General features: G+C 38.8%; 3 protein-coding genes, 2 long non-coding RNA genes and 1 pseudogene across 5 annotated transcripts; 2 read left to right on the forward strand and 4 right to left on the reverse strand.

Moving 5' to 3' along the window:
- The first annotated feature begins 2,378 nt into the window (after positions 1–2,378).
- LOC131023597 (uncharacterized protein At5g39865-like) lies at positions 2,379–2,936 on the forward strand. Its single transcript, XM_057953140.1, has one exon. The coding sequence runs from the start codon at positions 2,379–2,381 to the stop codon at positions 2,934–2,936; it is 558 nt and encodes a 185-aa protein (XP_057809123.1).
- A 476-nt stretch (positions 2,937–3,412) lies between these two features.
- LOC131020450 (uncharacterized) lies at positions 3,413–3,930 on the reverse strand. The gene is made up of 2 exons (XR_009100706.1): positions 3,845–3,930; positions 3,413–3,718 (listed from the first exon to the last, which is right to left on the reverse strand). It is a non-coding gene; the product is annotated as an uncharacterized LOC131020450 (long non-coding RNA).
- A 7,135-nt stretch (positions 3,931–11,065) lies between these two features.
- LOC131020452 (uncharacterized) lies at positions 11,066–14,070 on the reverse strand. The gene is made up of 2 exons (XM_057949256.1): positions 12,019–14,070; positions 11,066–11,937 (listed from the first exon to the last, which is right to left on the reverse strand). The coding sequence occupies exons 1-2, from the start codon at positions 13,927–13,929 to the stop codon at positions 11,215–11,217; spliced, it is 2,634 nt and encodes an 877-aa protein (XP_057805239.1). The 5' UTR covers positions 13,930–14,070; the 3' UTR covers positions 11,066–11,214.
- A 455-nt stretch (positions 14,071–14,525) lies between these two features.
- LOC131023598 (transcription factor MYB44-like) lies at positions 14,526–15,653 on the forward strand (annotated as a pseudogene).
- A 953-nt stretch (positions 15,654–16,606) lies between these two features.
- Positions 16,607–17,425, reverse strand: LOC131020453 (uncharacterized). Its single transcript, XR_009100707.1, has 2 exons — positions 17,017–17,425; positions 16,607–16,890 (listed from the first exon to the last, which is right to left on the reverse strand). It is a non-coding gene; the product is annotated as an uncharacterized LOC131020453 (long non-coding RNA).
- Positions 17,426–19,308: 1,883 nt separating this feature from the next.
- Positions 19,309–23,775, reverse strand: LOC131020454 (uncharacterized). Its single transcript, XM_057949257.1, has 4 exons — positions 23,041–23,775; positions 21,899–22,051; positions 21,090–21,779; positions 19,309–20,673 (listed from the first exon to the last, which is right to left on the reverse strand). The coding sequence occupies exons 1-4, from the start codon at positions 23,392–23,394 to the stop codon at positions 19,594–19,596; spliced, it is 2,277 nt and encodes a 758-aa protein (XP_057805240.1). The 5' UTR covers positions 23,395–23,775; the 3' UTR covers positions 19,309–19,593.
- Between the last annotated feature and the right edge of the window lie 1,347 nt (positions 23,776–25,122).

Here is a 25,122-nt window from a genome sequence, read left to right on the forward strand (position 1 = left end):
TAATAAAAAAAAATAATTACTATCACAATTTCGATCTTGATCGTGATCATAATTAAATGATTTCTTAAAGTTTAGGACATACAAAAATTAAATTAATCATTTTTTGATAAATTAACAGTATTTTTTTTATCAAAAAATTAACAGTATTACATAATGAAATTTAAGGGTCGCGTCATAGGGGACTCGAACTCAAGATATTTGGCCTTAGACATTAACTCCTTACGGCCAAGCACACAATTAAATTGATTTTGATACTACATGATGTTGATTGAAGATTGCGATGATGGTTGTGAGAATGGACTTGAAAAATGTATGTCTACATATATTAGTTAGTTGGAAGGGTTGAAAATTGGTAGACATGCCTCATGGCTGGTACCAAAAAGCTCCAATCATAGTAGCTATAGTTGCTTTATATCCACAAAGTCGAGAGTTTTGAATTGCAAAAAAGGAGGTTGCTTTTGCTCCCTTTGTGCTTCAATTATGAACTATGGCACTCCTTGTCTCCCCTTCGCTTCTTCCCCACCACCATCGCCTACAACCAATCATTGTCGCTTATTTCTCTATCAAAATTACCCCCACGCCCTTTCTTCTTCCACGTGGACTCTTCTTATTGGCTTCTACTTTTGTCGAGAAGCATTTCTTACGCAGCGTACAACTCTTCGTCTTCCAATTGCATGATGGAAAAATTGGGAAAAGTGATCAAAAATGGAGTACTACTTTCCAACAATCAAGCAAAAAATAGAATCGAGATTCTCCATTCCAAATTATCTTATACAGTATCATTTATTTCCTTATAATGGATGATGATTGTGAGTCATGCAGAAATATTGAATTTATATAATAAAATTTGTAAAATATACAAATTTTATCATTTTTTTTAAATAGATACAAATTATTTTTACCATGTAGCTAGTATCTAATATACAAAATCCACCTATCTATTAATCTATATATATATATAGAGAGAGAGAGAAAGGTTCAACAGAGAATGCTAAATATTTAAAAAGTAGAGAATGTGTGAAAACAAAAACAAACAGATCTACAATTTTGATGAACAAATTAATGTACCGTATGAACAAACATTTTGACCTGAGTTCGAATCCTGATGGGGGCGAGATTTTCACTATTTTTGCTAAATATGTCTGTTCGTTAGTTATGCTGTTTGTAAAATGTATAGATTTGTTCAGAACGAATATATATAATAATTCTATGTTGAACTTGACTATATATATATATACACACACATTAATTAAATTACTAAACTATCTTCAAACATAAAGATATTATAAGTATAACTAAAAGATGTGGGAATGCACATTTTTATAAGGTTATTGCATTGGCACTAAAATACGTCTTTGGTCGATTTTTAAGTGTACACCAACTTAAAAACTGGTCTAAATTAACACAAACTTAACAATTGTTGTGATTTTACAACAATTAAGATTTTCACAAAAATAAAAAATAAAATTTGCATTGCAACTTGGTGGCATAAATTTTGGGGTGCAAAATCAAAAATCGACCAAAATCGATGTGTTTTAACGCCAATTAATAACCCTGTTATATATATATATATATATATATATATATATATATATATATATATATATATATATATCACATTATATATATTTTCCAAAAAAAATGAATACAAATTAAATAGGGATATAACATGCAAACAATATTTTCTTAATACATGGAGTGGAACATAAAATGAAACATCAATTGGGGACACATAATATGAGAGTGCGGGCAGTAAATCATGTATGTTTTTGTGTCATGCACAACCCACAAACCATCCAACGAAGAAGAGTATAAAGAACGTTTACTTTGTATGATTGAGTATTTTTATCTTTAATATTTTTTTTTTAATTCCATCATTTTAATGGGATAAGAATCAAATAAAACTAGGTTAAATGATATAAATAATCAAGTGTCTTGAGATATCCCAAAATTTTAATCCATCAAAATAAACAAAAGATTAATTTTACTACTATTTTTATTCATCAAGATTAACCTTTCAAAATAAACGCCCCTAATAGTAAAACTCAATTTACAAGATGGTAGTGATGTCAAAGTCAAGCGGCCCTCCCTCAAGGCTGAAAAATAGTGTTTTGATAACCCGCAAACTAGCTATATTAAAAAAACTTGTCACATCGACTCTTGATATACTACTATATTTACAAAATTCAAAACCTTTAGCCTTGTGGGAGTCTGTCTAACAAAACTCGTTGTATATATATATATATATAGACGCGGCCACAACACCATGTATAGGCCTTAGTAGTCGTAACATAAGAAGTTGCAAAAGAGAAAAAGGGTAAAGCCTATAGCAATCTAGATAGGCATCTCTAGCTATCAACACCTCCAAAACCCAAACAATGAGAAACATCAAAGGAAGAATGCTTAGGAAACTCAAGAAAATCTCCTCCACTTCTGTCTCACCCGAGAACCTAACCATGCCGGAAATCCGAGACAAGGCCATCGAGCAACCATCGACGTCGGTGGTGCTCTACACCACCAGCCTCAGGGGCATCAGGAAGACCTTCGAGGATTGCAAGACCATCAAGTTCCTCTTGGGGAGTCTTAGGGTTGTGTATTCGGAGAGGGATGTGTCGATGCACATGGAATATCGGGATGAGCTTTGGCGGATCCTAGGCGGCAGGGTCGTCCCCCCCAAGCTCTTCATTCGAGGCAGCTACGTCGGAGGCGCCGACGAGGTTGTCGGCCTACACGATAGCGGCATGCTGCGGGCTATGCTGCACGGGATACCTTTGGCCCCTGCGGCTCCCCCGTGCCGGGCCTGCGCCGGGGTGCGCTTCCTCTTGTGCACCACCTGCCACGGGAGCCGCAGGGTCCTAGCTAACGGGGCACGTGCCAGGTGCCCCGATTGTAACGAGAATGGCTTGGTTAAGTGCTCGCTTTGTACGTCAACTTAGATTCAAATCAATCAATCATGTGGTTTAGTTTAATTAATTAGTTTCTGAATAATTTTGTAAAAAGGTTAATTATATATGTTTATGTCTGAGCTATGTGCATCGCATACCAACTCTAGCTAGTTTGTATCTAGATGAGCTCATCAAAAATCAAGATTAATTATAATAGTCATTTGATCAGATGGCGAAACCTATGGTTGAAGGAGTTGTGAAAGTTTGAAGAAATACGTAACTTAATGGAAATTAATTAATGATCACGTATTGATTGGTATTCACAATTAGGAAATACTACGTGTTACACATGTACGATGCACGGATAGGATATTAATCATATTATTGTATGTCACAAATATCACTCGTACTTTATAACATTTATTAATTATCAGTATATAATTGTAGACAATTAAATTTGTCGTCGAATTAAATCATGCCACGTGTAAATTCATGAATTAAATATTCAATTATATTTTCTATTTTATTAAATGGGATTTTATTCCTAAATTAAATAGATATATAATTAATATTTAATATAAATGAATTAATGGGCTTATGGACACCTAAGGCCCTAAGGCCCATGCATGAAGGCCCAAAGCCCATAAAGCCCACGAAGCCCATCTCTAAAATCTATAAATAGAGGTGTTGGGGTGCTCATTATCAAAAACTCGAAGGAGCGGAAGATCGAAGAGCATAAAGAATTCTCTCTAGTATCACAAGTTGAAGTGGAAGATTGAGGAGTTCAAAGAATTCTATCAAGTCTTCGAGTATTCATCAAGTATCCTTCAAATCTTCAAGATCTTCAAGGCAACATTCAAGTATCCTTCGAATCTTCAAGTATTTGAGAATTCAAATCTTCAAGTATCATTCGAATCTTCAAGTATTTGAGCGTTCAAATCTTCAAGTATCCTTCAAACTCTTCAAGTATTCCTGCAAATCTTTGAAGTGATCTTCAAGTATCCAAAGAAATCAAGTTCGAAAGCTTCAAGGCGTTCTTACAAATTCCAAGAACGATCTTCTTCAAATCAAATCAACCAAGTCCCAAAGCTTCAAGGCGTTCTTACAAATTCTAAGGACGTTCTTCAAATCAAATCAAATCAAGTTCAACGTTCAATCCAAAATCATGACTTAAGTCCCTTGGATTGGCGTCATCAAATCAAGTATTTCAAGAACCTTCGAGCTTGTTCAAGAATCAAATGGAAGAGAAGAATCAGAGGATTAACTAGAGATTGCAACCCGCATAAATCTATCTTCAAATCTATCAAATTATCTTTGTAACGCATTTTGTATTTTATCAAATTGAAATACAAAAATTTGTGTTTACAAATTTTGGCACGCCCGGTGGGACATCTCTACCTCTCATCTCTACTCTTCACCAAAAATCTTGAACAATGTCAATTCAACCAAATACAACTACTCCAACTTCATCTAAAGGTTCTTCGGAAGGCATCGGTATGATCACGCGAAGCAAAGCAAAATTGATGCAAGAGGTGTCCAAGTCGACCTCCCGTCTTCCATCTATCCATGAAGAAGATGACAACTTTGAGAGAAGCTTCACGTTCCCCACTGAAAATTATCAACTCCATGCAAGTGTCATGATGACAAACACTTCCACCATGGAGGAACAACTCTTGAACTTGACAAAGATGGTTGAATCTCTAACCAAGCACATCCAAGAGCAAGATACCCAGATTGCAAAGCTTAAAGGAGAAAAAGGAGATTCAAGCCACGCCAACAACGATAGGGAAGGCGAAGAAAGCGAAGAAGATGGAGAGAATAACGATGAAGAAATCTCCAAAGACAAATCAAAGAGTGATGGAAAAAGGCCTTCAGGAAAAGACATTCTCTTCTCGTCTGGTGGCCTCATTCCCATTGACCAACTCAAAGAGTTCATCGAAGCAACAATGAAGAATAACTCTGATGGAAGCTCCAAGTCATCGTTAACTTACTCCAAGCCATATACTCGGCGAATTGACAGTATGAGGATGCCTCTTGGCTATCAACCACCAAAATTTCAACAGTTTGATGGCAAAGGAAATCCAAGACAACATGTGGCTCATTTCATTGAAACATGCAACAACGCTGGTACTTATGGAGATCATTTGGTCAAACAGTTTGTTCGCTCATTGAAAGGTAATGCCTTTGATTGGTACACCGACTTAGAATCAAACTCAATTGATAGTTGGGAACAACTGGAGCATGAGTTCCTCAACCGTTTCTATAGCACTAGAAGAACTGTCAGCATGGTGGAGCTCACAAGTTCACGTCAATTCAAAGAAGAGCCAGTCATTGACTACATCAACCGATGGAGAAACCTTTGTCTCAACTGCAAAGATCGATTGTCTGAATCATCTGCCATCGAAATGTGTATTCAAGGGATGCATTGGGGCTTGCAATATATTCTGCGAGGAATCCAGCCAAGAACATTCGAGGAACTAGCCACTAGAGCTCATGATATGGAGTTGAGCATGATGGCAAGAGGGATCGAAGGACCACCAATCCAGGAGTCTAGCAAATTCAAGCCAGAATTCAAGAAAGGAGGAAAACCATATGACAAAGCACCAAAGAAGGAATCTATGGCAGTGAAAGCAACTTCTGTGAAATTTCTAAAGAAAGAAGTTAATCAGGAAGACAACCAGAATGCTCCACGAGACAATCAGAACTCTTCCCGAGACATGGGGCAAAGAAGACTTACCTTGAAAGAAATGCAACAAAAGCAATACCCTTTTCTTAGACTCTGATGTTTCAGGAATTTTTGATGACCTGCTCAAAGAAAAGCTTATCGAGTTGCCAGAAATGAAGCGACCAAATGAAGCAGGGAGGACAGACGATCCAAATTATTGCAAATACCATCGTCTGGTTGGGCACCCCATACATGATTGCTTCATCTTCAAAGACAGGGTCATGCGGTTAGCTCGAGAAGGGAAAATATCTCTTGAAGAAGACACTAATACTGTAAATATGGTCTCCACCGACTTGAATGACATAATAGAAGGTATTGGAACCCTGTATGATACATCCAACCAAGTAGATGAAGAACCTGAAATAAACATGGAAGAAGGCGATGATGCATTGGCAATCACATTCTCCAATGAAGACTTGCAACTTGGATTCGAACCTCATAACAGGCCATTGTTCGTGAGTTGTTATACACAGGAGCAAAAGGTCAATCGAATTCTCATCGATGGAGGCTCGGCAGTCAATATCTTGCCACTAAGGACTTTGAAGCAATTGAGAATCCAAGCAGAAGAGCTGTCAAACAGTCGATTGATGATTCAAGGTTTCAACCATGAAGGGCAAAGAGCTCTTGGAACTATAAGGCTGCGATTGCAGATGCAGGACATGGAGTCCACAGCGTTGCTTCATGTGATTGACGCAAGGACATCCTACAACATGCTTCTGGGTCGACCATGGCTTCACGAAAATGGTGTCATTCCTTCTACATTGCATCAATGCTTCAAATACTATCAAAATGGCACCGTAAGAAAAGTGGTTGGTGATCACAAACCTTTCACAGAAGCAGAGTCACATTTCGCCGATGCTCAATTCTATTTGGGAAGAACTAAAGCAACAATGGTGGAAAGGGATGTACCACAGGAGGAGTCAGGATCCCGCCAAGAGAAAGAATCTCGCCCAAAGATGGAAGGTTTCACCATCCCTTTGACTAAGATTGATGCCAAAAAGCCCATTCCTCAGTCACTCAAAGATTTTGTCCAACCAAAGCAAAGTGGCGCCACAGAACATGGAGATCTCTCAGACAAAGAACTCTCAAAACACTTTGGTCCGAAGGCATACAAACTCCTTGTGAATGCTGGATACAATCCCCAAGAAAGCTCCACGTCAAAGTCTTATGTGAGAAAAACTGCTAATACAAGCCAAAATCCCAAGGCAGGCTTGGGATACATGGTGCAAAGCCCCATTCGTATTGCCATCAAGAGAGCCACTGCTAACTATGCTAGCACCAAGCAAATCCCGAAATCTTCAAGCAATCGGAGAACCCAAAGGGTTTCTGTTTTCAAAAGATTGGATGAAAGAAAAGCTCAACGAATATCTGTCTTTAAAAGGCTTGGCAAAGGCAAGTCATGGAAAAAGGACGTGACAAAAAGGGCCAATGAATTGGACATAACAGAAAAGCTAAGGAGCTCGATTCCTTCTCGTATGAAGAGGTGTACCACTTTGCTCATATCATGTGGAAAAGAATTGAAGGCCAAAATGAAAACAATCATCTTTACACGGGATGCCGAAGATGATGAAGATAGAGAGAGTGTGGCTTCATCTTACTACATTACTAATGGTGCTAACAATCCAATTTCTCATACTAATAAAGGTCAAGTGCGTTGCAAAGATATTGTTACATCAAACCATATCACCTCATGTGAAGAAGTGGTTGTCGAAGAAGAAGACGCTGAAATAGCTCCTCAACAGTTTGAAGAAGGAGTTAAGGCTACTGTTGATGAATTGAGAGAAATTAATTTGGGCACTATTGAAGATCCACGACCCACTTACATCAGCGCGTTGTTGACTGTTGATGAGGAATACTCATATATCGAATTGCTCAAAGAATTTAAAGACATCTTTGCATGGTCTTATAAGGAAATGCCGGGGTTGAGCTCCAAGATAGCTGTTCATCATTTAGCCGTTAGAAAGGATGCACGACCAGTCAAGCAGGCCCAGCGCCGATTCCGACCAGAATTAGTTCCTCTAATTGAGGCTGAAGTGAACAAACTCATCAATGTGGGGTTTATTAGAGAAGTCAAATACCCAACATGGATTTCAAGCATTGTTCCAGTGAGAAAGAAAAATGGGCAAATTCGTGTATGTGTTGACTTCAGGGACTTGAATGAAGCATGCCCCAAGGATGACTTTCCATTGCCAATTGCCGAATTGATGATCGATGCCACAACTGGGCATGAAGCATTAACCTTCATGGATGGATCTTCCGGTTACAATCAAATTCGCATGTCACCAAATGAGGAAGAGTTAACAGCATTTCGAACCCCGAAAGGAATCTATTGCTACAAAGTGATGCCATTTGGGTTGAAGAACGCTGGTGCCACTTACCAAAGAGCCATGCAGAAGATATTTGATGATATACTTCATAAAAATGTTGAGTGTTACGTGGATGATTTGGTGGTTAAGTCCAAAAAACGAAACAATCACTTGCAAGATCTACGAATGATTTTTGAGCGACTGAGAAAGCATCAGTTGAAAATGAATCCATTAAAATGCGCATTTGGCGTCAAATCCAGCAAGTTTCTTGGGTTCATCGTTCGCCATCAGGGGATAGAAATTGAACAAGCAAAGATTGATGCCATACTAAAAATACCCGAACCTCGAAATATTCATGACCTGAAAAGTTTGCAAGGGAAGTTGGCATACTTACGAAGGTTTATTTCAAATTTAGCTGGAAGGTGTCAACCATTTAGCCGAATTATGAAGAAGAGTATACCATTCGAGTGGGATGAGTCATGTAGAAATGCTTTCAAGAACATCAAATCTTACTTGATGCAGCCTCCTGTATTAGCAGCACCTGTGCCAGGACGCCCCTTGATTTTATATATTGCTGCTCAAGAACGATCCATGGGAGCTTTGCTTGCGCAAGAGAATGAAGGTGGAAAAGAGAATGCATTATACTACTTGAGCAGGACAATGACACCAAATGAGTTGAAATATGCTCCAATTGAGAAGCTGTGTTTGGCATTGATTTTCTCTATCCAGAAGCTTAAGCATTATTTTCAAGCTCACACTGTCCGCCTCGTATCTAAGGCAAACCCTTTAAAGTTTGTGATGTCCATACCTGTTCTATCTGACAGGCTTGCACGTTGGTACCTCCAACTGCAACAATTTGAGATTGTGTATGTTCCTCAAAAGGCTGTGAAGGGACAAGTGTTGGCAGACTTCTTAGCAGACCACCCAATTCCGGCTGAATGGGAGCTAAGTGATGACCTCCCGGATGAAGATGCACTTGTAATCGATGTCGCCCTACCATGGTGGATGTTTTTCGATGGAGCATCTCATAAAGAAGGTGCTGGTGCCGGAATCGTGTTCGTGACACCAGAACGTCAGGTGCTGCCATTTTCCTTCACTCTAACTGAGAATTGCTCTAACAATGTAGCAGAATATCAAGCTCTGATCCTCGGTTTGGAAATGGCGTTGAATATGCAGCAATCTCACCTCAAAGTATATGGTGATTCTAAATTGGTGGTTAATCAAATACTTGGACTGTATGAAGTGAAGAAACCTGAATTATTGCCATACGTCAAGTATGCTCGCAAGATCATTGAGTGGCTTGGAGATGTGGAAATCGAACATGTTCCAAGAAGTGAAAATAAGCAAGCAGATGCCTTGGCTAAACTCGCATCTACCATAGCTATGATCAGTGGCGAAATTCAAATTCCAGTGTGTGAAAGATGGGTTATACCACCTATTTTTGAAGAAGAGAAATGCGAAGAAATTGAAAGTCATCTTGTTGAGGTCTTCGAAATTGAGAAAGAAGATTGGCGCCAATTGTTGGTTGATTATTTGAAGTATGATAAATTACCAAATGATCCACGTCGAAAGGTTGACATCCGACGGCGCGCCACTCGCTTCATTTTCTTCAAAGGGACGCTTTATAGGAGGTCTTTTGATGGAGTATTTCTCAGGTGCCTAAGTAGTGAGGAAGCTGCTAAAGCCATGGAAGAGGCGCATTCCGGCATTTGCGGTGCTCATCAGTCAGGTCCAAAGCTGCACTTTCGAATCAAGAGGATGGGCTACTACTGGCCAACTATGGTGAAAGATTGTTTGGATTATGCGCAAAGATGTCAAGCCTGCCAATTTCATGCAAACCTCATCCATCAGCCGCCCGAACCACTACACCCCACGGTTGCGTCCTGGCCTTTTGATGCCTGGGGCATGGATGTTGTTGGTCCATTGACAAAATCATCAGGGGGGCATTTATACATCTTGGCAGCGACCGATTACTTCTCCAAGTGGGCTGAGGCGATACCATTAAGAGAAGTGAAGAAAGAGACCGTTGCTGAGTTTATCAAGACCAACATCATCTATCGCTATGGAGTTCCTCGCTACATCATAACTGATAATGGAACACCTTTCAGCAACACGGTGATAAACAAGCTTTGTGAAAAATTCGGCTTCAAGCAACGGAAGTCATCGATGTATAATGCACCGGCAAATGGGTTGGCTGAAGCATTCAACAAGACTTTGTGCAATCTGTTGAAGAAAATTGTTTCAAAATCAAAGCGTGACTGGCATGAACGTATTGGGGAAGCATTGTGGGCATATCGAACCACCTATAGAACTCCTACGCAGGCAACGCCTTACTCTTTGGTATATGGGGTTGAAGCTGTCATTCCTCTCGAGCAACAAATTCCCTCTTTGAGAATGGCCATTCAGGAAGGGCTAACTGAAGAAGAAAATGCACGTCTGCGTCTGGAGGAACTCGAAGCTCTAGATGAGAAAAGGCTGGAAGCTCAGCAAAAGTTAGAATGCTACCAAGCTCGCCTCTCAAAGTCTTTCAACAAGACGGTGCGAGTGCGTTCTTTTCAAGTTGGAGATTTGGTCCTCGCTGTGAGGAGGCCAATCATTGTCACTCATCGTGTCGGAAACAAATTCGTATCAAGGTGGGATGGCCCATATGTTGTCAAGGAAGTCTACACAAACGGAGCATACAGGCTTCTTTCTGATGACAACGTCAGAGTTGGGCCTATCAACGGCAAGTTCCTGAAACGTTACTATCCTTGAAAGGTGGTAGAAGTTGAAGCATGTATATATGTGTATAGTTATTTAAAAAAAAAAAGCCAAAAAAAAAAGCCAAAAAAAAAAAGCCAAAAAAATAGAAAAGTAGAAAAGCCAAAAAGATGAGTCAGATGAAAAGCCACAAAACAATGAAGAAAAACAACAAAATGGAACATATGAAGACAGCTCCTTGACGCACGAGCCTAAACTGCATGTTACTCCTGGCCCGCACGAGTATAAACTGTGCACGGCACCCAATCTCAAACACTTGTTGATCCTATGAACTACGTTTTGACTTGATCCCTTTCAAAAGGGTACGTAGGCAGCTTAGATAATTTCTAAGTTCAGTCATAAGTTGTGTTTGACTCTTTTCAATTTATATCATCAAGTTATGATTTAAGTTGATTATGTGAAGCCAAAAACGTTTCATTCCAAAATAGCAAAGAAATCAAGTCATCAAAAGAAGCACAAGCATTGGGAGAAGATGTCAAAATATCCATGACAAACCAAATGAGAATCATCAAAAGAGGAATGATAAAAATGCAATATACTAAACAAAAGGGTCTTGATCTCTCAAAATCTGCTGCATAGACTCTAGTGAAAGCTTCAAGGCTTCCAAATTCTTCAAGACCTCATCATTTCTCGAAGCCTCCTCAAGCTTGGCCATGTCTTCCTTGAGTACCTTGATCTCACCACGAGTAGTCTTGAGTATCAGGCTTCGCTGCTCCAAAGACACCAACAATTCTTTCTTGCGTTTCTCCAACTCATCAAGATCCGCTTTTAAAGCATCACAATTCGCAGCATCCTTCTTCTCTTTGGCAAACTTCTCTTGAAGGCAAACCTTGACCTCTCGAACTTTGAGTATGTGGCCTTCATTGATCTCATGAGAAGCCGACCTTACTTTATCAAAAGTGGTGGCTTTGGAGAATAGTTCATCAATACTATCTTCAAGGTTGGAAAGGTCAAGACCACAAATAATCTTCATACGGGAAATGCCACTCCGTATCTCGTCTTCAAGCGCCGATAGAAACTCGACTTTGGTTCTCTCAACCTTGTCACGAAGCTTTCCCCAAATGATCCTGCAGCACGACTTGAGTTCATCATCGATCATGCGTGTGGCATTGAACTCGGAAGGCGCCCCACATGATGGCATTGGTCGGGGGCGGGATTGTTTAGCAAGACAAGGAATCTCGTTTGACTTATTGGATTCAATGGATACGCAGTCGATTGGTGAGCCCTTCTCAAGATTATTTCCAAACACTTCTTTCAAAGTCTACAAAAGGGCAAGAAGAAGATGCAATTAGAATGGAAATTATATATCAATACGAAAAGAAGATACGAGATGAGGAAAGACCTTGTTCACATCGGCATCCACTAGAGTTGGCTCTTCCTCGACGTGACCCTCGGCCGGTTTTGAGGACCCCGCAATTCTCTTCTTTTTCCAATTACGCTCAGAATTGCTACTACCAGAATCAGCTATAAGGGTGGTAGAGACGACCTTCCTCTTTCCATCTTTGGAGTTGATTGCTTCTTCCTGATCTTTTCTTTTAAAAGTGATATGAGCCGGAGAAGAGATTTTGTCTTCAAAAGAAAATCTGTACGTCCTATCCCACCAAGTCTTATAGTCGACTGAACAATGTATCTTCATGTCCAAAGAAGATCGTGGAAAACATGCCCTTGATCGCGATCTGTGCAGCAAACACATGCGCCAAAGGTTGAGACCTTCTTCCAAAGATGTCCTTCGAATGTTCTGAGTAAGGCTGCTGGGTACGATTTGGTAATAGCCAAATTGACGGCTGAAGCGGTGAGGACCATAAGACTCCACGATGAAGTGGTCATCCAGCCGGCGAACCAAAAAACTCGAGCGAATAGCCATGAAGAAGCATTGCTCAATCTCTCTTGTATTTTCACCATCGACATAGAAAATGTCATCTTCCTTGGTGAATGAGGTACAATTCCAACGAATCGAATTGTACGACTGAATTCCTTCGCGGCACACAACAGGCAGATAATACTTCGCAGCTCCTTCGCCTGAGTATAGAGTCATCTTGGCGACACCAAGGCTTCTCGGAAGGGGAATGTGAGTGTTGAAATAGAGCGCTATCCAACCATATATGAAATGAAAGGGTAGCGTCACCAGGACAAGAGAAGGCTCCATAGAACTAGAGATAGTGTTCAACCCTTTGTAGATGCTGGCTAGAACTGGAGCTGTAAGGGCAACTTTCTGTTTGCACGCCATCAAACTTGCCATTTTGAAAGAGGTTGGTCTAATCGACATGGCATCACCATCTGGAAAAACAAAGATACACAACCAGCAAGCTATATGAGCTGCCAAGTACATAGTGGTGTGATACTTGTCACTAGCATCAAGCTCGATGAATGGAGCCCTTTCTTCAGAAGACCATGGTTGATGCGCTTCAAATGAACCACTCGGATTATAAGTCGATTTGGGGCGTTGAGATTTCTTTGCCCTGCGAGCAGGAGGATGAGAATACTTTGAAGCTTTCTTCGACCAAAATTTGATCCATTCATCGATAGAAACTGAGCTCTTAGGATCCTTGCCATCACGATGCTTAAGAGAATAGTAAGCAGAGAGTAAATATCTACAACTCAAGGGAATGAACGGGTTGCCAAACTGATCTTTGCCAAGAATCTCTTTCGCACAGGGTACAACCTCATCATACAGTGTCCCGGTACACGGAAGCCCTGATAGATACTGTAAATCCCATAGAGAAATAGACATCTCGCCAGATGAAGTGAGAATGGTGTTCGTCGCAGGACACCAAGCTTCACAGAACGCTTTAACCATCTCGGGCTGGCAATCATAAGTGAAAAGAGAAGCATAAACTGCATCATAGATACCAACAACTCGGAGTTCATTCCCGCAGCGGCTAAGGATATCTTCAGTCCACTCCCAATAGCCTTCAAAGAAATGAAATTCCCCACGAAAGCTTGTAACCCTTCCCCATTTGGCATCTTTATCGATGATCCTTCGCCTCAAAGTCAATAGAAAATTGGATTCCTTGCTTTGCCAAGGACGGGCCGGATGCAATGTATGAGCCTTCGACGCTTTGTTCAAACTGATCTCGCTGGTCCATTCCGACTGATATAGAGAATTCAAAAGTTTGGGCCAAGGTTTCACATAGTGGCCTATCAATGCCGGAAATACTCTTAGATGCATGCCCATTTCCGTCTCTTGCTCATCATCACTCAAAATCAGCAAATAGTCTTGACCCTTGACCACAATATCTTTGAAGACCACCATCGTGACACTGCAAGGAAGCAACACATCCAGACTTAGAAATTTATTTGCATTTAAATAAAATGTGAATTAAATTCTAGTCAAGATAAAAGGAGGCAAGCAAAAGGAGGCAAGATTGAATTATATATATATATAAATATATATATATATATATACATAATAAAAAGAAGAAATTCAATCATTAAAAAAAAAAAAAAAAAAACAAAAAAAAGGCCACCACTCCTTGAATTATATATATATATATATATATATATATATATATGTGTGTATATATATAGAAATTCAATCATTAAAAAAAAAAAAAAAATCGGTCCACTCATTTCCTTCTCACTCAACACAAATCTCCCTCATCGTCTAAAAAAAGAAGAAAAGAGGAGTTTACCCTCTCATTTCTCTCGGTTGCCTCTCTGCCGCCGCCACTGCCTTCACGACGGTACCGCCGCCGGCGAGCGCCCCCCCTCTTCCTCGATATCTCCCTCTTTTCTTCACACAACCGTCATCGTATCTCTGCCAGCAAGAGACAGGGACACAGCATCGCTTTTCTCCCTCGCGAAATCTGCCATTGTGGCTCCTCCTCTTCCGGCGAGGTCGACGCATAGTCGGTTGGTGTTGTCGTCACTGACTGTCCTCCCTTAATACTAACACTCCTCTCCGGCCGCACCGACAACGCCATCAAGAACCACTGGAACTCCACCCTCAAGCGCAAGTGCTCCTCCCTCACCTCCGACGGCGAACGCCCCGCCGCTTAAGAAATTCGCCAGCGCCGGCTCGGGGCCCATGTATTTGAGCCCCGCCAGCCCGTCCGGCTCGGACTCCAGCCACACCAGCTTCCCCGTCGCCAGAGCGGGCGCCTACCCGCCAACTAGCCTAAGCCTCTACCTATCCGGAGTTGACTCGGCCGAGTCGACCGAGTCAGCTCAGCCCCAAATTAACCCCATCCAAATCCAGTTGCTGCCTCCGCCGCCGATTGACACTAGGATTGCGCCTTTCGGCGCGAAATTGATGGAGGTGATGCAGGAGATGATTAAGGCGGAGGTGAGGAATTACATGGTAGGAATTGAGCAACAGAAGCAGCAGCAGCAGCTACTCCAAAGTGTAGCTCAAATGGGCAATGCGAAGACAAAATGTATGCATGCGAAGCATTTGAAAGGAGCACGCTATACACAATTTAAAAGCTCGAAAACAATATAAGAGAAACTACAAAGGAGTTTTACCTTGATGAAGCACGGTCACGTCGCTGCCGACATTGTTCCTTCGCCGACCCAAAGCTTACGCCTTTCCATCACCAACACCGTAGCAGCTCCGAGCTCGAACCTCTACTCCGTTACGGTAGTAACTTCGTCGGAAAAGAGCTGAACATCAAATAAAAGCAAGGCATTGTAAGTTCGTCGCCGACGACATTCCGGCGTTGAAGCTAAAACAAACAAAAAGAGAAAGAGTGAAGTGACATAGTTCTATCTCTAAAATATGGAGAAGATAATCTATTGCAAGGCTAAGAGAAAACCAAGGTGGAGAGAAGAAATAGGAAAGAAAGAAGAGGAGATTTCCTACTGCTAGTATCGGAAATGCAAATGGCTACTGAAATCTACTGCTAAGGAAATTGGTGAATGAGGAAGAGTGGCAACATTGTCTCTATTTATAGGCAAACTTCTCACCAAAAATCCTAGCTACCAAATCCCTAAACATAACCGCCAGTGTACGAAGAGTGGAGTTCCAGCTATTCTTCCAACTATTCTTCCAGCTATGAACGGCCCTTCAAAACAAGCTGTTAAAGCTTAAAAGGGACTATATTTAAAATAGCCAAAAGTAGAACATAGAAGTGGACGTTTGTGATTGAAGCTCATCATGAACGACGAAGATGGAGGAAAATATTTTGAGTTGAGCAAAGCAACTGAGAAAGTTTGAGTTGAGGGGCGACAGTACCTTTGGCATATATATTCAAAGTTTATTAAATGGTGAAAGAAGGTACGTAAGTTAGGAAGTAGAGCTGCGTTTCTGGATAGCAAATCGCATGGGCTGCCCTTCTTTTAAAAAAAAAAATTGGAACAAAACTCATGCAACATTGGGCCATGTTGATTTATTAAGCCCAATATGTCATGCTTTGGAGATGTCTTATTTGGCTTTGATAAGTTCCATATGATATAACCAAGAATTGCACTTGAAAGCCATGATTCGAGTTTGAAGACCAGACTTTTAATTAATGGGCTAGGATACTATATGACCCAAATTGTTAAGATTTAAAAAAAAAAAAAAAAAAAAAAAAAAAAAGAAAAAGAAATTCAAGAACTCCTAAATACGAGTATAAACTATTTATAAATCCAAAGAAATTCAAGAACTCCTAAATACGAGTATAAACTATTTATAAATCCAAAGAAATTCAAGAACTCCTAAATACGAGTATAAACTATTTATAAATCCAAAGAAATTCAAGAACTCCTAAATACGAGTATAAACTATTTACAAAATTCAAAATCAAGAACTCCGCGATAAGAGTTTAAACTATCAAAATATATTTCGAGACTCGTCTATTACCAAAGGCATTTCGTCCATAAACAAGTCTCGATGGGGCAATTTGTAGACAATTAAATTTGTCGTCGAATTAAATCATGCCACGTGTAAATTCATGAATTAAATATTCAATTATATTTTCTATTTTATTAAATGGGATTTTATTCCTAAATTAAATAGATATATAATTAATATTTAATATAAATGAATTAATGGGCTTATGGACACCTAAGGCCCTAAGGCCCATGCATGAAGGCCCAAAGCCCATAAAGCCCACGAAGCCCATCTCTAAAATCTATAAATAGAGGTGTTGGGGTGCTCATTATCAAAAACTCGAAGGAGCGGAAGATCGAAGAGCATAAAGAATTCTCTCTAGTATCACAAGTTGAAGTGGAAGATTGAGGAGTTCAAAGAATTCTATCAAGTCTTCGAGTATTCATCAAGTATCCTTCAAATCTTCAAGATCTTCAAGGCAACATTCAAGTATCCTTCGAATCTTCAAGTATTTGAGAATTCAAATCTTCAAGTATCATTCGAATCTTCAAGTATTTGAGCGTTCAAATCTTCAAGTATCCTTCAAACTCTTCAAGTATTCCTGCAAATCTTTGAAGTGATCTTCAAGTATCCAAAGAAATCAAGTTCGAAAGCTTCAAGGCGTTCTTACAAATTCCAAGAACGATCTTCCTCAAATCAAATCAACCAAGTCCCAAAGCTTCAAGGCGTTCTTACAAATTCTAAGGACGTTCTTCAAATCAAATCAAATCAAGTTCAACGTTCAATCCAAAATCATGACTTAAGTCCCTTGGATTGGCGTCATCAAATCAAGTATTTCAAGAACCTTCGAGCTTGTTCAAGAATCAAATGGAAGAGAAGAATCAGAGGATTAACTAGAGATTGCAACCCGCATAAATCTATCTTCAAATCTATCAAATTATCTTTGTAACGCATTTTGTATTTTATCAAATTGAAATACAAAAATTTGTGTTTACAATAATAAATATACATAATTATTCATTTAATAATCATATTAAAGACTATTTCAGAAATTCAATGAATGATTGATAATCTTATGAAAATTAATAAATGTTTATAATAACATTTGCTCAGTGCTTTCATTAATCTCTTATTATTGCTGCACCTCCTAACGAAAAAGATTGCGCACCTTATTGACTTTTGGTAAAAATTTGACACCATATTTTAGTATGATACGACGTTATCTTTCGTGGTCAATAGTATATAATATTCATTTTCGCCTAAATATATATAATATTCATAAACTTAAATTGAATGATTAATCGATAATAGGAAAAATATATTATCAACATATAGTTTATTATATACTTATAACAAGTATGAAGTATGACATTTGTAGCACCTTTTGAGGTTTTCAAATTGGTTTTATGATTTTTATCTCATAAAATAAGGCAAAAAATTGTGTGCATTCAGATGTATCGTACAATTAGATTCAATTAGGCATCACTGATTGGGATTCAACAAATCTCAATTACTAGAATTGATTAATTTATAATTATAATTTATTAATTAACATTCAAATTGATTTCAATATAAATTTTCTATCAGGCTTGGGACGAACCAATATATATTGCTTGTAGGGCCTATAACGCCTGGATTGGCCCAATTGACAAGTCCATGAACATGATATGTTTGTTCAGTAATAAGATATCGATATATTTTCTGTTTTTTTTTTTAAAAAAAAAGATATCGATATATTTTCATTTTAATTCTCCTTGTCATTTTATTGAATAAAAAAAATTAAACTAACTGTTTTAACTTTTATGTTATATTATCTAATATTAAAAAAAAATAGAAACCCCAATCGATGCTTTAGTTTATTTTTAACTTATAGTATTTGTTGGGGTCAATTAATTGAGATTATATTAGATATGATAAAAAGAAGCTTATGTGTCAATTATGCAACTTGTATTAAATACTCCATCCGTCCCAATAAAAGTGGCCATTTTTTTTTGGGCACGGAGATTAAGAAGGGGATTGTTATGTTTTAATTGAATGTGACCCACCAAAATTAGCGAGTAATTTTTAGAAAGTGACCTACAATTGTTGACCAAATTAGTGAGTAATTGTTGACTTAATTAAAGTAAACTTTTGCCATTTTTAGAAAGTAGCCACTTTTAATGGGACACCCAAAAAGGAAATGTGGCCACTTTTATTGGGACGGAGGGAGTAGTATTTAGTAAAACGACTATACAAAAACAATTAGTAGAAAATACTTGCTAGTGGAAACCGTTGCTTCACTATTGGACCCACCCACGTGAGGCCAAGACGTTTCTCTACATTTGTGTTTAATTTAATCATATTGTGTAATAAATAAAAGAAGCATGGCTTTTCCCAACAACCTTCTGAAATAAACAAGAGCTTAACAAAATTGAATAATTTAGTTTAGGCTTCGGCCCAACATTCCATCATCTCCAATTATCTCCCTTTATCTCAATCATTACTATGTCCCAAAACTAATCATGGGGTATAATTTGCGCTAAAGCTTGTATGCTAATTCTGCACAAGGTGCAATGATCACACAAAATTATGATATCTAGCAAATAAAGCCACAAGATTAGATACCTAGTCCCCTTGGGATGGCCTAGTGGTTAGGGTGGTTGCCTGTTGTCCAAGAGGTCACAGGTTCGAGTACTCTCGGCCACAATAATCACTAGGTGGGGTGTGTGTGTGATTTGTATTATTTATAATGTAATTTCATCAAAAAAAAAAAAAAAAAAAGATTAGATACCTAACTATAAGGTGAATAAGATGCCACCTTCCAACATAAAAGTCAATAATCACAAAACTGCAGTATAAATTGTTAAAATGGCAACCCCAAAATTAGGAACTACAAAAAAAAAAAAAAAAAAAGGCTAAGATTAGCTTTAGCCAGTTTAAGGTGCAGAAACACTTGGTTTTACAGGAACTATCCCTAATAAAATTGAAATGAGAAACATCAAGTATAGACAAAAAAGCTGCCTAGCAAAGTTGGTTACACTTTTACATCCTAGACAAAAGAAAAGGACACACACCCTCTCTTCAACAAAGATGATGAAATGGATGCTCTTTTGCTGCCAATTCACCCCAAAACTAAACTTCTAAAAGGAAACATAAAGTTAGCCATAATCACAGTTTACCAGTTTTCTACCAAACTTGTTGTGTAGCGCAGGTTACGACTTCCATTGCAGGAGATGAGGATGCGGACTGCTCCTCCGCCTGAGTGAAGTGAAACTCTATCTGCAGTCGGTGATGGAGAGGTGTCGACATGGACAAGCCTTTCTTCATATCTGCCTGCAGTTCCCTGATTGGGATGGCTGCCAAGAAACTCTTTATGTATTCTTTGCACGACTCTTTGCCATGACAAACGACCCCTTCTTCCTGTCCGTGCTCATCCCTCACTACTGCTGCTTCCATGTCTACTGTCACCGGGGTATCTTCTTCGGAGTTGATTGGTTGGGCGTTCACATTCTGCACTGCAGGAGACGCACATTGCTCAGCAGGTTTTTCTTGTGATGATTGACTAGTACCAGTGCTTGTACTTGGCAGTTTATAGATGGTAGTGTTCGTGCCAAATTTCAGTATGTAAGCCTGATTGCATCCCTCATGCAGTCGCTCCCCTAATGTGTCGATGATGTAGTAAGCATCGCTGTCAACCTTGAGGATGAAGAAATGATCGTTCCAACTGACAATGAAAATAGGGGCGTCGCCATTGCTCTCTGAACAGGTGGTGATCTCATCCCAAATATTGTCAAACGACATAGCACCATGCAGAAAATCGAAATTCCCCTCCTCAGGATGGAAGAACCCGATGAAGGACTTCTCGGGAACTACACAAAGACGACGGATTTGAGCTTGGATGACCGTCTCTAGATCAAAGTGCTTATCAGGGAACCGTTCCCTGTAAGTTTCCTTCTCACAGAGGTTTCTCCATTCCAAAGAGCCGTCTCTGATTAAAGAGTCGAACTGCGACTGGATAGGCATGAGGTTGTGATTATTGTGCAACCAATCAGCAATAACAGCAACTAGTGCTGTGCAAGCGCTTTCTCCTGCAGCCCTTTCACTTCGCTGATCTATAGAAGCAAAGAACACCTCAGTTTCGATCTTCAGATGACCATCCCGGCTTGTTATTTCTTTCTGCTCCCACGTGCCAACAGCAAAACTATCATCACCAAACTCAGAAACTGATGTCCGATTTGTATTCGACTCTTCATCAGTTCTATGCCACTGCAAAAAAATGGATATGCTTTTTACTTCTCCTGAAAATTGTATTTCTTTGCTCAAGAATGCCAAAGACAGATAGTATCGCATAAATCCAACTACGGTTGGTCTTTTAATTATAAGGTTCAACTACTAATCAGAACTGCAAATAAAAAAAACAGGAAGAACACAGAAGATCCTATTACCATCTTTTTTTTTTTTGATAAATTAACAGTATTAAATAAAGAAATTTAAAGGCTGCACCACAGGGGACTCGAACCCAAGACCTTTAGCCTTAGGCGTTACGTTACCCCTTACGACTTGGCCAACACACGCACACCTTATTATCATCTTTAGTTGTATATAAAGTGAAGAACTTTTGTTGTCATTGCCTTCTTATTATAACTTTAGTTAAGGTAAAAGGAAAATATAAGATTTCTTACCCCCAAGGAGGCGCATTCATCAGAACTGAGCTGCCTGCGATCAAAGTCTATATCGTCTCCTCCTTCTTCTCCATAAGACTTCTTAAGTAACGGTTCTCCTTTAGCTTTAGGAGATCTGAAACTCAGCTTCCTCTTTCTCCACGGCAGAATACTACGTTTAGAGTTCTGAAATGGTGTCTGCTCAGGGATATTTGATGCGATATCCTCTACAAGAGAGCAGCCAACGTCTGATTTACGTCGGTTGCTGTAGTAAATCCAATCCTCATCCTCATTATTGATTCTAGCACTTGAATAACACGAAACACCTGCATAATTGGCAAAAGCCAATGTACCATAACTAAATGATTTCCTCACAGCAGAATCCTCCTTTGTTTCATTAGATTCTCCTTCCTCGTATTCATCAAGTGAATCTGAGTCGAAAGAATAAGAATATTCACCCTCCTCACTCTTGGCAGAGCTCCTTTCCTCACTACCCTCCTCCTCTCGGCAGGCCTTCTTAGCCCTATGAGTTGAAACATACTCTGTGAATATTTTTACCTTCCTCAGACCAGCTTTAAGAGCAGAAACCTCATCTTTCTCTGTAGCACAAGTTTCTCCAGGTGCTGAAGGAGACGGAAGAGAGATTACTGGACTTTGCACCACAGCCGCTGCTTCCTGCACATCTATAAGCTCCAGCAAGCTGAAAGATAACTGCAAGACAGGTGAAAGATTTGTTGTCACTAATGTGTGCAACGAACAAAACAATGAATCAAGAGATGAAAAGCTACACACATATTTATGGTCATAATATAATTAGAATAACTACTTACACAGAGCATAGGACGACACTCAACCACAATGCCAGAAACAGCTAAAGGAATCTTGACTTCAACATGCTCCTCAGTCTTGGAAGCATATTCAGCAAGGTTCAAGGACGCTGAACCGACAATTGATATCTTGTTCTTCGTCCCTTGACTCAGGCCCTGATACACAACAAAAATTATAAAGCATGGTTCTCTATAATAATCAGCAAAGCCAACAAAAATTCCCAAGGCACGCCCCCTAGAAAATTGTAAAACTTAAAACTTTCAACAACAATGAAAATTACGACTTTAATTGCAGAAAAGGGCAGAATTGAAACTGAAGTGAAAACTCTATTCGTTGCTATTGGTAAGTACTAAGTAGTCTATGTTTAGTACAAAACGTCATTGATTCAAAAAAATGACACAATGATTGAAATCCAAATAGGATTTCACCTTCACTGACTTGAAAGATATAGGTTACCCAATTTGCAGTGTGTTGATTGATAGATGATAAGACTTTAAACAGAAAACAACCAACTTAAATTAACAACTCAAACTTTCAAACAACAAAAAGGAAAAGGCATACTAAGAGTGTAGATCCCACCAAAACAGGTAACAGTTCATAATCACTTGAAAACCATCCAAAGAATGATCAGAGCATTTAACAGGATCACATAGATACACGAATTAGAAGCATCGAAAAGCTTCCATAGCGATGCCAGAACCAGAATCTGTAGTCTAAATAATGTAAAACTACTCATCCAGTCCCACAGTAGGAGTATATATAAGTCTGTTTTGACTTGCAGAAAAATCATACTATAAGTTTTCAATACCCTCCAAGTAGACTTATAAATGCTGAATCAATCAAGGTAATCCTCACAAATCTCAGGAATTTTGGATAGAATTGAAATTATATAGGGATTGTGCTACAGCTATAAACTTACATAACCTAACAAATATAATCATATATTATCAGATTGTCAATATCTCAAAAAAACAATCAATCCCAAACTTGAATCTCTCTCTATCTGCCTAATTTCTCACAAATTCAAAAGATAACGGAAACAAAATAATCTTCAAAACAAAAGTGTTAACGAGATTCAAGAACGCAAATAGGAAACCCAAAATCTTGAATTGAAAAAGAAAATAGGGGAAAAGAAGTAACTGACGTGCAAAACATTGAAGCTGATCTCCCAAGGATGAAACACATTCTCCTTGTGGCGAGAAAGGGTGCAAACGGTGTGGAAGTCTTCATCCCACTCGACCAAAACGGCGCCGTTGGGCCCATCGACCCTCTTGAGCATCTGTTCCCTAGTACAGTTCCTCCGCACGCTCCTCCGGAAAGAACCCAGCGAAATCTTGTGGCCCTTCCACCTGATCTCAACGGCGAGTCCACCATTATCCTTATCTGCGCCCTCATGCACCCAATCCCCGCACTCGAGCCTCTTCACGTTGAGCCTCATCTCGTATTTCTTCGAAACAAGAGGCGGCCATGGCCTCCACCTCATTATCTTCACCACCATCCTTGAAGAAGCCGGAAAAAGGATTGACGAAAATTGGGAGAAGTTAGTGTTTTATGGAGTAACGGAAGAAATTGGTTGAAGAAGAAGAAAGAGTGGAATGTACATGGGTTGTTTTTACATATGGCAAATGCAGATATACAAAATAATGCCTTTTTTCAATTTGAGGATTTCTCTCTCTAAAAAGTGTGTGAGAGGAAGAGGGGAATATGCCGTTATTTTGCTGGCCTTCAAAGATACTAGTAATAACAGCAGCGTGCCTGTAGAGACCAGCTAGAGAGAGAGAGAGAGAGACGTATGTAGACTGTAGAGAGATGTTTTTGTGCGTAGAAGTTGGTATTCTGTGGGACTCTGTGCGCGTAGAGTCTATGTGCAATGTGCGTTTGGTCAAATGTTAGAGAGAGAAAGAGACAAATAAATACGTATGTATGTAGAGAGAGAGAGAGAGAGAGAGAGAGGAACGGCGTGAAAATCAGGAAGTTGACTCGGTTGCAATATTTTGGGTCAATGAAAATCTGGATTCTGAGTTGGGTTAGTTGGTTTGTTGAGATGGTTTGGGTAATCCTGCCTCAAATTTAGGTCTTTATCCAATCCAAATTTTATCTCTTTATCCTAATCCTCTTTCAATTTGTAATTTGATTAACATGATAGCATAACCCATGTTGCTAGATATTAGATTGATTACATATTATGTTTACGTTTGCCTTTTTTAAAATTACAAGAAATATCTATATATAAATCAAATAAATCACTAGACCGCATATAAATTGGTTCTCTATGTATATCACAAAGATTGAAAAATTAGATTGCACGTCAACGAGATTAAATCCCTTCTGATAAGGCCTCGTTGGCAATTATGTATGTCTTGTTACTCCTGCATTTATAGAATTATTTCTTATAAATTTACACCCTTCAATATATTAGATATATTTATATTTATATGATATGGAGTATATGTTTATGGGAGCCAAAGTAAACAGACACAACAAAGTGCAAATCCCTGAGTTTGCATCATTTAAATGGGCTCATTTTGATTTATTAGTGGTTGTTCCATGAAGCTTAACCTTTTTATTTGTGTTGAAAAATATTTTTCATGTACTAATCATGATTTAAGGTGCTTAGAGGTAAAGGTAGAGCAAGACGAGTCAATTTGAGATGGCTAATAATGAAAAAAATAACATGAATAGGTGCCATTATCATACAAATTATGATTTATGTGCAATATTTTTTTGGTAAAATAAGGCTCGTATATTATACAAATAGATTGCAATGATATATGTATTATTATTCGTGGATCAACATAATGTATGGTATTCTCGCTATCTAAGTAGTTACTAGTTGCTATCGCTATCTAATTAGATGTGTAATAATTTTTATTTTGTTATCAATAAAACTATAAAAGGATAACTTTATCAAATTGGGCCCTTTTTTTTAGGAAAATAACAAATTCAATATTACTCTTTCTTGGGCGTATTTAAATAGTTAACTACATGCAACAATTATTGTGTATGCTTTTTCTTCTTCTTCTTTTGATAAAAGTTCTAAAGTTTGTTAATATTGAAGCTGAAAATTTCCACTTCAAGTCCATTGTACCATCTTAAAAATTAGTTTATTTAATATATATATATATATAGTGAGAGGCTAGGATAAAAATAGCTCTTAAAATATATAATACGAACAAACTAAGTTATATGTATAATAAGTATGAATTCGCTGTGTAAATGATGAATT

The sequence above is a fragment of the Salvia miltiorrhiza genome, chromosome 4, assembly GCF_028751815.1.
Source record: "Salvia miltiorrhiza cultivar Shanhuang (shh) chromosome 4, IMPLAD_Smil_shh, whole genome shotgun sequence".
In the NCBI taxonomy this organism is placed as follows: domain Eukaryota; kingdom Viridiplantae; phylum Streptophyta; class Magnoliopsida; order Lamiales; family Lamiaceae; genus Salvia; species Salvia miltiorrhiza.